At 40.2% G+C, this 16018-nt stretch overlaps 1 protein-coding gene across 3 annotated transcripts in view; it reads left to right on the top strand.

Moving 5' to 3' along the window:
• The window catches only part of WDFY3 (WD repeat and FYVE domain containing 3), a 195392-nt gene that overhangs the window by 140403 nt on the left and 38971 nt on the right, over positions 1-16018 (top strand). For 2 of the 3 annotated variants that reach the window (XR_011048337.1, XM_068402547.1), the window contains exons 28-34: positions 358-452; positions 2234-2354; positions 3922-4139; positions 6284-6519; positions 7842-7976; positions 9896-10075; positions 13907-14140. Coding sequence is in view for 2 of the 3 variants with exons in the window: in XM_068402547.1 (XP_068258648.1) it covers positions 358-452; positions 2234-2354; positions 3922-4139; positions 6284-6519; positions 7842-7976; positions 9896-10075; positions 13907-14140 (1219 nt within the window). In the remaining variant the exon portion in view is untranslated. The remainder of the gene's footprint in view (positions 1-357; positions 453-2233; positions 2355-3921; positions 4140-6283; positions 6520-7841; positions 7977-9895; positions 10076-13906; positions 14141-16018) is intronic. The other variant, XM_068402548.1, reaches the window with a different exon arrangement.

Consider the following 16018-nt stretch of genomic DNA (forward strand, 5'->3'; position numbering starts at 1 on the left):
ACTTGTTCAACTGTAATGGTTTGAGAATAATGTTTTGTTCTGCTTTCTTTAACTTGTGTTCCTTATACTAGGACTTGGGAGTATCTCCCAGTTTCCTTTCTTGAATCCTAGCATTTTCAGGGTCCCTTACCTGCAGACTTGTCTGCAAAGATTCCATTAATTGCTACAAGTTAATTTGTTTTTTGGCTAGAAACTTTAGATGGAGACAGTTTTCCTCAATCTTCACATGTGAGAAAGATCATGGTTTTGGGTATTGCCCTCTCACTAGTGTTACGGCTTTATATTTAAGGTGAATTGTTGATAGATGAGAGTGCATCTGTCATATCAATGAATGATGTTTTTTCTGTATACATCAAGGTTTGGACAGTTCATCTCTTCCACTTTACCTACATTTGCAGTCTGTGAGAAGTTTGTGGTCATGGAAATAAACAATGAAGAAAAGCTTGACAGTGGTAAGTGATGGCATGGCTTAGAAGCAGTAGAAGAGAAATACTTTGTGATCTCTTCCATGCTTAAATCCTTAAAATGCAGAAATAGTGTCATTAGCAATATTGTAATTTTGTTATAACCTGTCTGGTGGTTAGTTGTGGTACTTCAGTTTTTAGTATTGCGTGCAAAGCAGTGCAAAACCCATGTACTCTTGTTTTGTTTTCCTTCGTTTAACACTGCATGATTTTGTTCTGCTTCCTCTACTCACTCCTTCAAATCAGCTGTACATCTCTGTGTCTTTGTGGGGAGAGAAAAAAGACAAAAATGGATTACTAGGTGCATCTGCCCTCCAGGTGTGGAGACAGTGAAAGAATTAACTAAGACAGTCTAGCTACGTTTTTAGGCAAAAAAAGAAGTTTCTTTACTGTCCTTCAAGAATGCTTAATATTGAATTGTTTTGAGACCCTTCCTATCCTTGTTTTCCTAAAGAAAAAAGGCTTATGGAATTGCCTTTTCAATTAGTCTCCCTGAATACAAACATTTTAGCCCTACAGTGGATGTCACCCAAATAACTAGAAGCAGGTGCCCAAAGATCCTGTGTTTCTACATCTCTTGGGAATATACTGGTGCACAGGCACAAGTGAGAGAGAAGTGTTTCAGCCTTACGATTAGCTTTATTAGTCTGGTTTCCCAAAGAACAAGGTTTAGGCAATCTGCATATTCATCATTATCCCCCTGTGCCTCTCCTGTTCCTTCTGAATACCTTTGCTTATTGCGGTCTCTAAGATGATTAAATTTGAGCTTTTTAGTTAAAAAGAGGGAGTGGGTATTGGACAGAGATCCAGATTGGTGTTCTCACCACAGGCCAGCCATGTTTTTTTTCCCCAGACTAACCACAGCCTGAGCTGCTTTTTGCCTGCCTGAGGGACTGAAGAACCTTGGAGAGAAATTCAGGCTGTGGCAGGAATGAGGAGAGAAGCTTCTGAGGCAAAGGACATGAGATTTTTAGGTTACTAGTCTTCACCAGTTCTGCTGTATTTCTGCCATAGAAGATGCTTTATGTTCGTGTCTATGACTTGTGCACAAAACCTTGGCCCAGAAAGCATCCATTTAGCTGTCTTCATTTTTGCACATATTGCCTCAAGTTGCGATTTTCGGTTTTTTAAATAATGTAAAAACATAGTCCTCCTTTGACAGCATAAGGTACAATAAGAGGGATTCACAAAATAATTGTAAAGCTAGTCCTGAGCTGCATGTATTGGCTTGTTTTGCAGTAAGTGTGTTTTTCAGTTGATAATGAGTTTGGGGATCTGTTGAAAGAAAAGGAAACTTAAGTTTTCTCCCCATTTTTTTCGATTTGGAGGGAGTTGGGAAGTATCATGTTTTTTTCTTGGGACCCTGCACCCCCAGACTGCATAATGCAAAATGTTTATCCAACTGCTGTGTTGGGGTGGGATGAGGGTGGAGTGTGTGTTTGATAGTTTTTATGTCTCTACCTGCCAGGAGTGACTAGCTTAACTAATTTGGACCACCTCAGTTTAGATTATTGGCTGAGAACCTGTGATTCCCTTTTACCTATTCTTCAAACTGACCAGACTCTGTGTGACAATGATAATGGTGCACCAAGCATTTCTCAGTGTATAGCAGACTGCCTGCACTTTAGCACGGCTTCCTCATGACCTGAGTGGGATCAGGTTGCGTTTGCTTATATATGGAATTTATGAATAGCCTTTAAAATGTCAGAGTTCCAAAAGTCTAATTTTGCTTTTTTTTTGCCTTTTTTTTTTTTGTACTTGATGTTTAGGAACAGAGGATGATTTTGGTGGACTCGTTTCAGCTAATCTTATTTTACTGCGGAACAGGCTTTTAGATATCCTTCTGAAACTTCTATATACATCTAAAGAAAAGACAACTGTTAATTTGCAGTAAGTACAACAAAACTTGAGACAGAGAAAGGATATAATTTTTTATTTCAAGGGGAAGAATTATACAGCTCCTATTAGATTCCCTAGTTGAATTGCATAATTTTATAGGAACTATTGAATGATTTATGCTAATGTCACTGAATTAGCTTTGGGCATGCTAGCAGAAATGGAATGCATGATTATTGAGTTGTGTGCTGTCAGTTGTGGTAGCAAGAATGATAGTACATAAGCAGATGCTGCTGTAACTAACGCATGTCTTTCAGCTATTGCTTTAACTATTTTTTGTTTCAAATCTTTGGAAAAAAAAAAGTTTTAAAACCATAGTTGACAGCATTAGTAGAAACTTATGCTTCAAGTTAGGAACAACAGAAGTAAATATCAGCAGAAGAGGAAAATATGTAGTAGGTGTGGGGGGAGATTGCTTGCTGCTTATTGTTACTTCATGGAAGAAAAATCGCTTTTGTAAAATTGTTAATTTTAAAACGTTGAGGTACAGAGGATCAGAAGCGAGTAGGATGCAGTGGGAACAAGTGTGTATGTCTGGCTACTTTGATTTTTTTTTAAGTTTTGTTGTCTGGAGACCCAGTTCTTTAACCCTCTGCTCTCCTCGTGTACTTCTTGGTGCTGTTTTCTCGTAACTTTGTGCGTGGCTATAGAGAAAACAAAATCTGTCACAAGAGAAAACTTGTGTTTTTAGAGAAGTGGGATAGTGAACTTCTCATTTGGTTAAGATCAAACAGCTTCAGTAGGGGGTTATTGTTAGGATCATTGACCCCAGAATGCCCCTTAGTTCCTTAAAATTACATGTGAGGGAACATGATATTGTAGTTTAATAAGGCACTAGAGTCATATGGTGAGTTGGAGAAGAGACTTTGAAACACTGTCAAGTTAAACCATGACAAAATATAACTTTCAAGCAACTGTCTAGTAGGCTGTCTTGAGTCTGTTGGAGGCATTTTGTGGATGTATGGCATGTGTAGATTAGTGATTGACTGATAGTTGGTTGACTCAAACCAGTTTGAGCTTTTCAGCAATACTGCTTTAAAGGAAAAAAAAAAAAGCAAAAATAAAAAGAGACCATATTCTTTCAAATATTCCCAAGAAACTTTTCCCTTAAAAAAAACAAACCACAAACCACCTTCATTTTTTAATATCAGTTTATTAAAAAGGCTTGTGAAAACTCTCTACCTATGTATGGCTCAACAAAAAGTATTTGGAAATTATAATTTGTGGACAAACATTTCCAGTTCAGCATCCCACATTTGTTATCAAAAGCAGCAATTGGAGAAATCTCATGCAATGGAATAGTTCCAGGAGCTGTATTTAGTCTTTCCTTTCTGCTAAGCAAATACACTGAAGTGTTCCATTTAACAAGATTTGGTGAGCAACATTTCTTCTTGTGTAGCAAACTTACCTAAGAATTCAGTTAACTCCTCGATAGATCTGAATTTTCTCTGATCTTGAAGTTTTCCCTATAGTAGAGGACACTGATTTTTGCTGATTTAATAGGAAACTAAATGCTGTAAAATGTGACTTCTTTCTTTTCTTTTTTTTTCTCTTTAATTAGGGCTTGTGAAGAACTGGTCAAGACACTGGGTTTTGATTGGATTATGATGTTTATGGAAGAACATCTGCATTCCACCACAGTCACAGCAGCCATGCGAATTCTTGTGGTCTTGTTGAGTAATCAGTCCATACTTATCAAATTTAAGGAAGGTCTCAGTGGTGGAGGCTGGCTTGATCAGACAGATTCTGTCTTGACCAATAAGATTGGTACTGTGCTAGGTATGGCATCTTAGCCCCCTCGTGACTGAAGGATTGTGTGGGAGCATGTCTGCGTATGTGTGGAGGTGGGGCTTATTGTACGACTGCTGTCTGGCAGATGCATCCTTTCTGTTACTGTTGTCTGTGCTACAATCAGATGCCTCTGCACTTCGTTTTCCTTACAACTAGGAGTTAGATTTCCTAGGCAAAAGGGAGTGGTTTTACAAAACTGCCCTTCAGCTGACATTACACAGACTTCATTGTAGTTCAGTATTACCTCATCATCTGCACTAAGCCTGTGTAGCTGATCAGTTTTTTCCGTTACCATCATGGTAAGGTTAAGTATGTCCTGTGGGCAGGCACATCTGAGCTAGATGCAAAGGCAGCATAGCGTAGCACCTCGTGTACATAGCAGTGGTATTAATAATACTTTCAATTTAATTGTTGTTTTTAAAATGACAGTACAAGGAGCCACCTCTCTGTGTTGCAGCAGTATATGATCTGTTTCTGAGCTAAAGATTTTTCCGAATCGGTTTATTATAAGGAAAAAATTGTGAAGTGTTGTTGAAGTGATCTTACTTGAGGAAGATAGCTTTTCCTGAAATGGAAATATAAAGTCCATTTTTTTCTGCTTTGTATCTTTGAAATCTATCAAGTATCTCATGCCATCTTGTTATTTTTTGCATAAATAAAACTGTCTGTTAAGTCCATCTATTTACAGCTGTTGCCCTTGATATATCCTTCAGGATACTCAACTGGGAACATGGGATGGTTCTTTGCATTATTAATGAATTATGAAGGTTAAGGAAAACAGTTTTTCTGAAACCATATTACATGTGCAAACATTTATTGTTAACATACTATAGCATCTGTTGTTTGGCTAATTCTGATTAAGGTCCTGTATTTTAAGAAACAATTTTTGTACATGCATGTGCCTTGCATGAATGTGCCTTACAATTTGAAAACCATTGATATTTTAGGGAATTGACTGTTGTTTATTCAGTATCCACTTTAAATGTCCAATAACATAAAAATTTTCTTCAGTCACAAAATCTTTCTAAATAAGATTTTGATTTACAATCACATTTGGAAAGCATTTGTAGAGTTTTCCTATTTTTCTTACTATAGTATCACTTTAATTGTATCCAAGCTAGGCTGTGACCAAACAGATATTTTTAAATTTGTGTCTCATCAAATGATAGTGACAGATGATCTAATTTTCATACCCTGTGTTTTTTAATAAATTACAACACATTGGCTCCAAGATTTCTCATGAAACCAAATACGAATCATTTTTGTTCAAGATAACTCATGAAATTCCTGCAACTTTGTAGCAAAGATTTCATTAGTCTGATACCTGGTAGATGTTCCTGGTTTAAAAAGTCAATGGTGGAAACAATACCTGTATTAGAGCCTCAGAAAAACAACCTGATCTCTGCCAGTGTCAGAAGAATGGCTCACTGTCTGTGCTGATGTGGAGACTGAACTGTCTTCCTGCATCCTTCCTCACTTGAAAATAAGCACTTCTGCCATCTCTGTGTATTGTTTTTTTATAAATAGGAAAACGAAATACCTAGGTAGAAGCAGGGTCACAAACAGTGAGTTTTGTGCCACTGGCAGCACTTAAAATAAAATAAGAGCATTTAATGCTTCGTACCAGCTGATTAATCAGTAACAAAACAGCTGAAACAGGATGCCCCTGAGACATCTTTGGAAACAAATTAGCTGCCCATTGACTTAAATGGACCATGGGATTGCTGCTTGCTAATATAAATCTGTACCTGAGATTAAGGGGATACTTCCCTCTCAGCCAGTGAAATATCTTTTTTTCGGAAGCTTGGGTGTTTTAACAGTCTGAAATTGCGGTCACAGTCAGGAAATGGATCTCTATGTGTATGCAGTATCATTAGGCAGTCTGTATGCAGCAGTGTCATCTATGTGGTACTGGAAGGCAATCATTTCCTTTTTTTTTATTGATTAAAAAAGTTAGACATCTGGAGCAGAATTGCATAATATATGTGTGATAGTCTGTATGCACACATTCATTATTTACAGCATTAATTTCTGAGGAGGTACCCTCTTGAGTTCACTACTTGAGTAAGAGTGAGCTTCACAGGCATTTCCCTATTAACATTATTGGCTTTTTGTATTTTTTTTCATTTTAGGATTCAATGTTGGCAGGAGTGCTGGTGGCAGATCAACGCTCCGGGAGATTAACCGGGATGCTTGTCACTTCCCAGGCTTTCCTGTTCTGCAGTCCCTTCTCCCGAAGCACACTAACGTACCTGCACTCTATTTCCTCCTCATGGCCCTTTTTCTGCAGCAGCCAGTCACTGAACTGCCCGAAAACCTGCAGGTCAGTGCACCTGTCATCAGCAGCCGATGTAATCGGGGTTGCCAGGTAGGGATTATCTAGTAAGATGTAAATGTAATTCTGTCTGTCATGAAAGAAAATAATGGATTAACTAGGCCCTCTCCTTCTTCTCTGCAGCTGATTCACAGTCACAATGTGGTGTTTAGTGCTGAGCTGTTTGGGGTGGGAGGAGAAGGTACCCTGGGAGTATGTGGAAGCCAGCCTGTTATGGCATAGCTGTTGTTGGTGTCTTTCTGGTCTGTTTTGTGGTCAAATGAGAAGCAGATCCCTGGTTCGAGCTGGTGTGTTGTGGGCATTGAAAGGGGGCATAATATTTTGCTTCCTTTCTTTGTGTGTTTTTTTTGTTTGTTTGGGGGTGGTTTTTTTTGTTTGTTTTGGGGTTTTTTTTTTTGAGTGGGGAGTTGCTATGTTAAAGAGAGTTCACGAGGTTACAGACAAAACAAGGGAGCTTTTATTTCAGAAAGGCTCTGTGATTTCCTAGGGAGGTATCTCAGTTGTTGCTGGAAAGCGTTTATTGTTCTCATTCTGAACAGGTTGATTTTGGACTTGTTTTAATTGTATATAAATGAGTAGATATTATATGGTCTACAGTGGAGTCCTAGGAAGCCTTAGTATAGTGCTTTATGGAGAAAAGCCACACTCCAGGTAGACAAAGGTGCCTCTTTAGAATGGATGCAATGCTAACATTTATTTATCAGTGGGAACTGGAAAGTAAAAATTGCAGACTGGAAGGTATTCTTCCTGCCTGTTCTCTCAAGAGGAATACTTGACAGCACATTCAGCACTGTGCTACAATGAAGTAGAGGCATGAAGCTCACCTCCTGCTTCCAGCATACAAGTACGGCACTGTTAAATAGAAACTAAGTTCAACTATCTAAAATATTTAGTAGTATCACTCTTAATGCTAGAGATGGGCACTTTGTCCTTTTTTATTTTTTAATTGATGTAATTTTTTGGACTTGCTGGAAAATGCAGCTTGGTTTGTTTGTTTAGTTATTTTTTTTTTTCTGTGGGATACCATGTGGGTTTTACTGCTAGATGTGAGTGAAGTAAACTGAAGTGATTGTGCAGCACTTGGGCTGACAGGTCTCTTCTTGTTTCAAAACACTTAAATATTTGGAGAAGGTGAGAGTTGCAGTTACATTAGCCCATGGTTAGAAGGAATTTTCTTCAGTGATATGTGACCTTCATATGAAGCTTTTGGGGATAAAGTTTGGAGGACATGAAACAATTCATTTTTTAGATACTGCCAAATTGAACATATTGTAGGTTTAATAAAAAGCAATATCAAATTACACAGGAGAAGGGGATTATTTCATGTCTTCTTTCTTCTCTTTCACCTCTCACAGTTTGATTTAGACTCTATTTGGACATTCATATTTGGAGTTCCTGCGTCCTGTGGCACTGTTACCTCTTCAATACACAGTGTTTGCACAGAAGCTGCCTTCTTGTTACTGGGAATGCTGAGGAGCATGCTGAATTCTGTAAGCATAAAACATTTTGCTCGTATTTGAATATATAGAATTGTTTGAGTTTGCCATGTGGTCAAAAGCTAAATTAGAAAAGTTGAGGGCTTATTAGTGTCATGTCAAACCCAGCTTGAGTTAGGCTCGTAATACTTGGGTGAAAACGATCATTGTCAGCGGGTTATTCTGTCTTACTTTATTTTTCAGTATCTGTAGAAATATTAGTGGCCACAAAATTAATTCTGCTTTTTCACAAAAAGGCTGGGCTTTGTGTTTTGCTGCATTTAAAACAAAACAAGAAAGCAGAAGGATAAAATGCTCTTGACAGAGATGATTGAATTTCTTTCCTGACTAACATCGTGGGGGAATGTTTGAGACTCCATATCCCATCTGCTCAGAGCTATGCGAGTTGCAGATTTGTGCATGAACCTTCCACATGCAGAGAAGTCCCCTGACTATTAATAGCCACATGCTGGGGGAAATAAATTTACTGCCAGAAAAATATGTTGTCTTCTCATCTTTGAACGTAATGTCAAGAGTAGTGAAAGTTGGTTTCTCAGTGGGAAAATTTTATAGTTCCTTGGAGCCAGAGTGTGTTATTCTCTGAAAATTATCTCATGAAATGTTTGAAAAGCAGCACCTGTTTGGTTGTCGCCTGTTTGGTCGTCATGTGTTTGCGATATGCTCTGAGAAGCATTGCTTGCATGTCTCTTCCATGTTAACATGTTCAGAAGTGTCTTCTGGATGTGTCTTCTGGTTACGTGTTCATGACCTGCTGCAGTACATGTTCCTGTTGTCACGTGTTCTGTCCTTTGCTGGTGATCTGTTCTGTCATGTGTTTGGTCCTCACCTGTTCAGACACATTTGTGACATGCTCAGAGACATGTGCTGTCTCTCGCCTTGCTGTCTTGTGCTGTGTCATCAGGTGTATGTTCAGATGTGCCATCACATTTTGGGTTTACATGAGTCAGGTTGTGTTTACCAACATGTTCTGAATCATTACATGTTAGGACACAGGTTTTGTCTTATGGTCAGTCGTGTTGTAAACGTGGTCAGTCTCCTGTTTGTGACGTGCTCGAACACATGCTCAGGCATAGGTTACTGTCGTGTTAGGCTGCTGAGTGTTATTGCTGTGGGTTTATCACATGTTCAGTCATGTGTCTGGTTACATTTCATCATGTGGTTGCAACTTGTTCCAGCCTGTTTTATCATGACACGTCCTGTTGTCATGTTTGTCATGTTCAGCTATGTTTCTCATGCATTTATGGTATGGTGACATGCTGCTATGTGTTCAGTCACATGTTTGTGGTGGCTTGGACACATGTTCTCTTATCACATATTCTGTTGTCACCTGTTGCAGGCACATGGCTTGGACATGTGGTTTTTGTGTTTGTTAGAAGTTGGTGGCTTGTTCAATTGTCACACATTCTGGAGGCAAGATTAGCCATGTGTTTGGTCACATGTTTGGTCAGGTGTTCGTCATATGGTGACATGCTCAGATGTGTTCTCTCACACTGGGTCAGGTTTGTCACATGTTGGTGACAAATTTCCTGTCACTTATTTGGCCAGATATTGGGTCACGTGTTCAGACAGTGTGTCTTCAGTTAGGTGTTCTAGACACGTGTTTCGTCATGTGTTCTGACAAGTGCTCCAACACCCGTTTGACATGTTCTGGATGTGTTTTTCACACTTGGTCATGTGCTTGGCCACATGTTCAGTCCCTTATTTCTGCTCTGCCGGAATAAATGCTTGTCCATGTGGTTGATCACATTTGGCCTCATCTTTGATCACGTGTCACAATCACGTGTTCCATTGCATGTTTGACAATGTGTTTGCGTATTTGACCTTACAGCTCCTCTTCCTGCAGCTCCTTTCTGAAATGAGCATTCTTCAGTTAGTGCCATCTGTGCTAATGTGACGTTTGTTTTTCAACCCAGCCTTGGCAGTCAGAGGAAGAAGGCTCTTGGCTTCGGGAATATCCAGTCACCTTGATGCAGTTCTTCCGATATTTATATCACAATGTGCCCGACCTCATTTCCTTGTGGATGAGTCCAGAGTTCCTGTGTGCACTGGCAGCAACAGTGTTTCCTTTCAACATCCGACCTTACTCTGAGATGGTAGGAAATCCAACTCCTTAGCTGTTTTGTTTTTCCCCTGAGTGTTACTTTTGAGGATTTATCAATTAACAGTCATACAAAGATAATGCTCTGCTTACCCTGCAGAAAGAGGTTGTAAAGGCTGGGCTGGACGTTTTGTTACTTGGGTTTTAGCATTAGGAGAAGTGCATGTTCAGCCGAAAGGTAGTTGCCATTCAGTGACATCTGAAACTTCATTTTAGGGGGAATGTACATGGTTTATTTGTTTTCTAGTGGATCAGTTTTTTCACTCACATGAACAGTGTTAGCTCAGATTTACAAAAGCAAAAGAGACTGTGTCAGCCTATGCTTTCAACCCTCTGCTCAGGAGATGTGATAAAATCTAAAATTTCTTTTCCTCCCACTTCCAATTTCTTCTTTTGTGGCTTAACCACAAAACAGTGTCATTGTATTACCTGGAACTACTGAGTTCAAGCCAGGAGAGGGTGTGAATTCAACTTTGCTTGCATTGCCCCCTGAAGTATTCTTTGAGCTAAGCATCAAGTACAAATGATACTATTTCTAGAATATGAATGGAAAGGAAACAAACAGTTACTGTTAGCCAAGGTCTAAAAGTAATTTTACTAAGAACATGGAAGGATAGTTAGGCTACAGGTTGGCAAATGCTAGAACTAGGGAAGGTACAGTAAAATACTTCAGGAAGTACTTACTGGTGGTATGCTATCTTTTTGTTGGCAATAGAAATGGGAGATCAATTTTTTAAAGGTGTGTACTGATGAGTCTCATAAAGGTAGTTTATTTTGCTTTTTAGTTTAACTTGCCCTTGAAGTGGATTCTAGGAGCTCGCTCTCTCAAAAAAAGTACCACTTACAAACTGGTAATGCTCATTTGGCATTTACCTGTATAGGGTTTTTAGAGGAGGCTTGTGTCTCCGAGCAGGTTTTACTTCAACTACTAGGTCCCTTGAAATTTTGTGTAGCTGCCTGACAATTTGAGCTCTTTGCTGTTTGAGGGCTCTCTTGACTCCAACTCAGTTTGCTGCTCTAGCATTTCACTCTGCCTAAATGTGTAGAACTAATCAATCACTTATGAAACAGATGAATAACAGCCAGGTTCCCACACAAAACACTACAGCTCAAATCCCCGGAAAGGTAATGGAACAACTTGTCCTTGGTGCTGTCTCTAGGCACATCAAGGATAGGGGGATCATTAGGGGCAGTCAACATGGCTTCACCAAGGGGAAGTCATGTTTAACCAACTTGATAGCCTTTTATAAGGATATAACCCGGTGGATAGATGATGGTAAAGCGGTGGATGTGGTCTATCTCGATTTCAGTAAAGCGTTTGACACGGTCTCCCACAGCATCCTCGCAGCTAAACTGAGGAAGTGTGGTCTGGATGATCGGGTAGTGAGGTGGATTGTGAACTGGCTGAAGGAAAGAAGCCAGAGAGGGTGGTCAATGGGACAGAGTCCAGTTGGAGGCCTGTGTCTAGCGGAGTCCCTCAAGGGTCGGTACTGGGACCAGTATCACAGAATCCCAGAATGTTAGGGATTGGAAGGGACCTCAAAAGATCATCTAGTCCAATCCCCCTGCCGGAGCAGGATTACCTAGATCATATCACACAGGAACGCGTTCAGGCGGGTTTTGAATGTCTCCAGAGAAGGAGACTCCACAACCTCTCTGGGCAGCCTGTTCCAGTGTTCGGTTACCCTCACCGTAAAGAAGTTTTTCCTCATATTTATGTGGAACCTCCTGTGTTCCAGCTTGCATCCATTGCGCCTTGTCCTGTCAATGGATGTCACTGAGAAGAGCCTGGCTCCATCCTCATGACACTTGCCCTTTATATATTTATAAACATTAATGAGGTCACCCCTCAGTCTCCTCTTCTCCAAGCTAAAGAGACCCAGCTCCCTCAGCCTCTCCTCATAAGGGAGATGTTCCATCCCCTTAATCATCTTCGTGGCTCTGCGCTGGACTCTCTCTAGCAGCTCCCTGTCCTTCTTGAACTGAGGGGCCCAGAACTGGACACAATATTCAATATATTCATTAATGACTTGGATGAGGGAATAGAATGCACTGTCAGCAAGTTCGCTGATGACACAAAACTGGGAGGAGTGGCTGACACACCGGAAGGCTGTGCAGCCATTCAGAGAGACCTGGACAGGCTGGAGAGTTGGGCGGGGAGAAATTTAATGAAATATAACAAGGGCAAGTGTAGAGTCCTGCATCTGGGCAAGAACAACCCCATGTACCAGTACAAGTTGGGGGCAGACCTGTTGGAGAGCAGCATAGGGGAAAGGGACCTGGGGGTCTTAGTGGACAGCAGGATGACCATGAGCCAGCAGTGTGCCCTTGTGGCCAAGAAGGCCAATGGCATCCTGGGGTGTATTAGAAGGGGTGTGGTTAGCAGGTCGAGAGAGGTTCTCCTCCCCCTCAACTCTGCCCTGGTGAGGCCGCATATGGAATATTATGTCCGGTTCTGGGCCTCTCAGTTCAAGAAGGACAGGGAACTGCTAGAGAGAGTCCAGCACAGAGCCACGAAGATGATTAAGGGGATGGAACATCTCCCTTATGAGGAGAGGCTGAGGGAGCTGGGTCTCTTTAGCTTGGAGAAGAGGAGACTGAGGGGTGACCTCATTAATGTTTATAAATATGTAAAGGGCAAGTGTCATGAGGATGGAGCCAGGCTCTTCTCAGTGACATCCCTTGACAGGACAAGGCGCAATGGGTGCAAGCTGGAACCCAGGAGGTTCCACATAAATATGAGGAAAAACTTCTTTACGGTGAGGGTAACCGAACACTGGAACAAGCTGCCCAGAGAGGTTGTGGAGTCTCCTTCTCTGGAGGCATTCAAAACCTGCCTGAACACGTTCCTGTGTGATATGATCTAGGTAATCCTGCTCTGGCAGGGGGATTGGACTAGATGATCTTTTGACGTCCCTTCCAATCCCTAACATTCTGGGATTCTGTGAAATTCAGTCTTGAGAGAAAATTCCTAACTGATCTTTCAGCCTTTCTGAGATTTCCATTAAAACCAGAAGGACTATGCGTTCAGGTGTCATTTCTTGGGAAAACTCTCCTACTGAAGCAGACCAAATGTTCAAAACGTTTGGTTACTTCACATGTAAGCTGGTGATGCGATAAGCCTGTTGAAGGAAATCATAATGTCTCCTCTTTCATTTGGAGGAGGGCACCAGATAAAAACAGTCAAGTCTTTGGGATTTGACAGCTTTCATCACTGTTTGCACTTCTGTTACAGACCTACTGAAGAGCTAGCGCCTCAAAGGTTCTTGTTCGTCAGAAACAGGAAAGCTGTAGGGACCCTTTTTCTTTTTTTTAGACATTTTGGGAAACTGGCTTACCTATAACTATGCTCAGATGAAGGTATCATACTAAGAAAAGAAAAGGCTCGGTTCCTTTTTTTATTTTCTGTCCCATAAGCTTGATAGCCTTTTTTAGTTGGCTTCTGTCTTGATTTTATTTTAGCTGCTTTAGTTAATTTTTTCAAAACTTTTATTTTTTGCAAGGATAAAATTTAGTTTTGCAAAGTATCTAGAAATTGCTCAAGTACTTCTTGTTGGTAAGTGAAAATGAAATGTGATCTCTAGCCCACTTAACTTATGCCAGTCTTCACTGATTACTGTTTGCTTTGGGAATAGAAAAGTAGAATTTGGATGTTTCTCTTGTTCTGTATTAGGGAACTGATCCTGAACATAATAATCTTGTAAAAAGGCTTCTTAAGAAGCAAAATGTGAAGTGGATAGCCTTAGAAAGACAGGTAAAGAATAGGGCAGTGAACAGACTCCTGTTAATTTGCTGATCTCTAGTTTTAACATGCTATTTTTCACAGGTCACTGATCTTGATGATGAAGTTGGGTCACCAGCTGAAGAGTTTAAAGCCTTTGCAGCTGATTCTGGCATGAACAGGAGCCAATCAGAATACTGCAATGTTGGCACCAAGACATACCTAACCAACCATCCTGCCAAGAAGTTTGTGTTTGACTTCATGCGTGTGCTGATAATTGATAACTTATGTCTCACACCAGCCAGCAAACAGACTCCACTGGTAGATCTTCTGCTAGAGGTACAGTTTCTTTGTTGTTTGTGTTTTGTTTTTATTATTTGAAGTTATTGTGACACTTTATTCCCTAAAATGTTTTCCACTACTTACCTTTGGAAGTTAGAGGAGTGATGGCCTGGGATTCAGTAGAATCCTGTAAATTGTCATGAAATAAGAGGGGGAAAAAATAAAGGAGCACTAGTGTCTCATAAACAGTAGTTAACTCAGCTTTCTTTAACAGCTTGAAAAAGCCAAGAAAGAAAACGCAGAGGGTTTATCTCAGCCTTCCTTTAAGAACATTTTCTAGACTTCTCCCTGCCTGTCCCCCCCCAGCATTTGTGTATATTGGTGACCATCTCAGGTGCTTGAGCTGACAGTCTGCATGATGGTTGCCTGGCTTTTTTCTTGCTGTGCTCTGTTCTCTCCTCCATGCTACAGCCCTACTACCACTTTTGTTTGTGGGCTCCTTAACTTTCATTTGGCCAGTCAAATGGCTCTGTTAATTGCTGCGCATGCTGTCTCAATGTTTTATTTCTATTTTGTGCTCACTTTAGAGCAGCCCTAATCTTGTTTTGGCATCTTAGCCAGTACCTCCTTTTGTCTGGGAACAGGTAGTGGATCACAACACTGGATGTTCACCAGTGTGAACATGTGAACATGATGAGAAAGTGTAGCTTTCTTCAAGTTTTATTTTTGTGGAATATGATTCGTTTGTTAAACACCTTTCAGACCATGAAAGCTGTGTTGGTTTTGTTGAAAATATAAAATCCCGGCAGAAATATTAAGGCTTCTGTTTTATTCATATTAGATAAAAAGAAGTGGCAGATGTATGGCACCATATGCTCTAAAAATTCACAAAATAACTGTGTTGTCTTCCTGTAAATTATCTTTTTAAGCTTGTGACGCCTACAGAAAGCACCCTTCTGTTAATGGTGAGGCAGGGAATGAGTTCAGTTATTCTTTAATTTAACCGCACTTTCTTCAGATTTTGAAATGTTAAATTCACGTCAATTCACATTCTTCTTTGACCTACCTATTTGTTACATTGTCTGTATGTTGCTGAGTCTCCTTGATTTTTTTTCTGATAACTGCAGGAATTTTGGACTGTGCTTGTACATTTCCTAAAGAATTTTCTGGGGCAGTTGGGTATCTCTTTGCTGTCAAAAATGAATTGTCAAGAGATGCAATTGTATGCAAACATCAGGAAGCATGTTTGAGGCCATGTTCAATTGGTTGCAGTTGCTTTACTGCTGTTTTAATCTGTTATCACTCGTCAATGTTAATTACTGGCCCCTTAGCATAAACAGAGTACTGGGTATGTACATACTGCTTAACTGTTACAGGGCAAGACAAAGCAGGTTCACTTAATGTTATATTGCTTTCTAGAACTGCTTAAGTGGATCATTTGGTTAGGTATGATTATGTATGCATTGAACAACGCAAGGTGATAAACTGATTTTCCCCTTGAAGAGCAAAGGAAATTAGAAAGGCTTAGCTTATCTGTCTGTTGTATGACTATACCAAGGCTGCTGTAGTAGTATGCAGAACCCCACATAGAAGTGACGATCAACTTACATGTTTGATCTGTCCTGTTTACTCTTTTTTTACTGAAGGAGGTGACTACGTGTACTGAGGAGATCACAGTTTAACCATGCACCTTTTGGGAATGTGTTTTTTTCTTGGCAGAAGATAAATTTACTGGATTTAAATAGGAGTAATGGACCCTACTCTGTAAGACTGCATACAGCCAACGTATACTCAACCTGCATTCTTAAGTTTTTAGATTAAGCCAAGACTTTTTACTCAAGACAGAATGTTAAGAGAAACAAAAAGATAGTTCATGAGAGCAGAGAAAAGAGAAATTTCCCTAGAACACCCTCCCCCTCTCCCTTTTTGCTCACT

Source organism: Nyctibius grandis, chromosome 6 (genome assembly GCF_013368605.1).
Source record: "Nyctibius grandis isolate bNycGra1 chromosome 6, bNycGra1.pri, whole genome shotgun sequence".
NCBI classification, from domain to species: domain Eukaryota; kingdom Metazoa; phylum Chordata; class Aves; order Nyctibiiformes; family Nyctibiidae; genus Nyctibius; species Nyctibius grandis.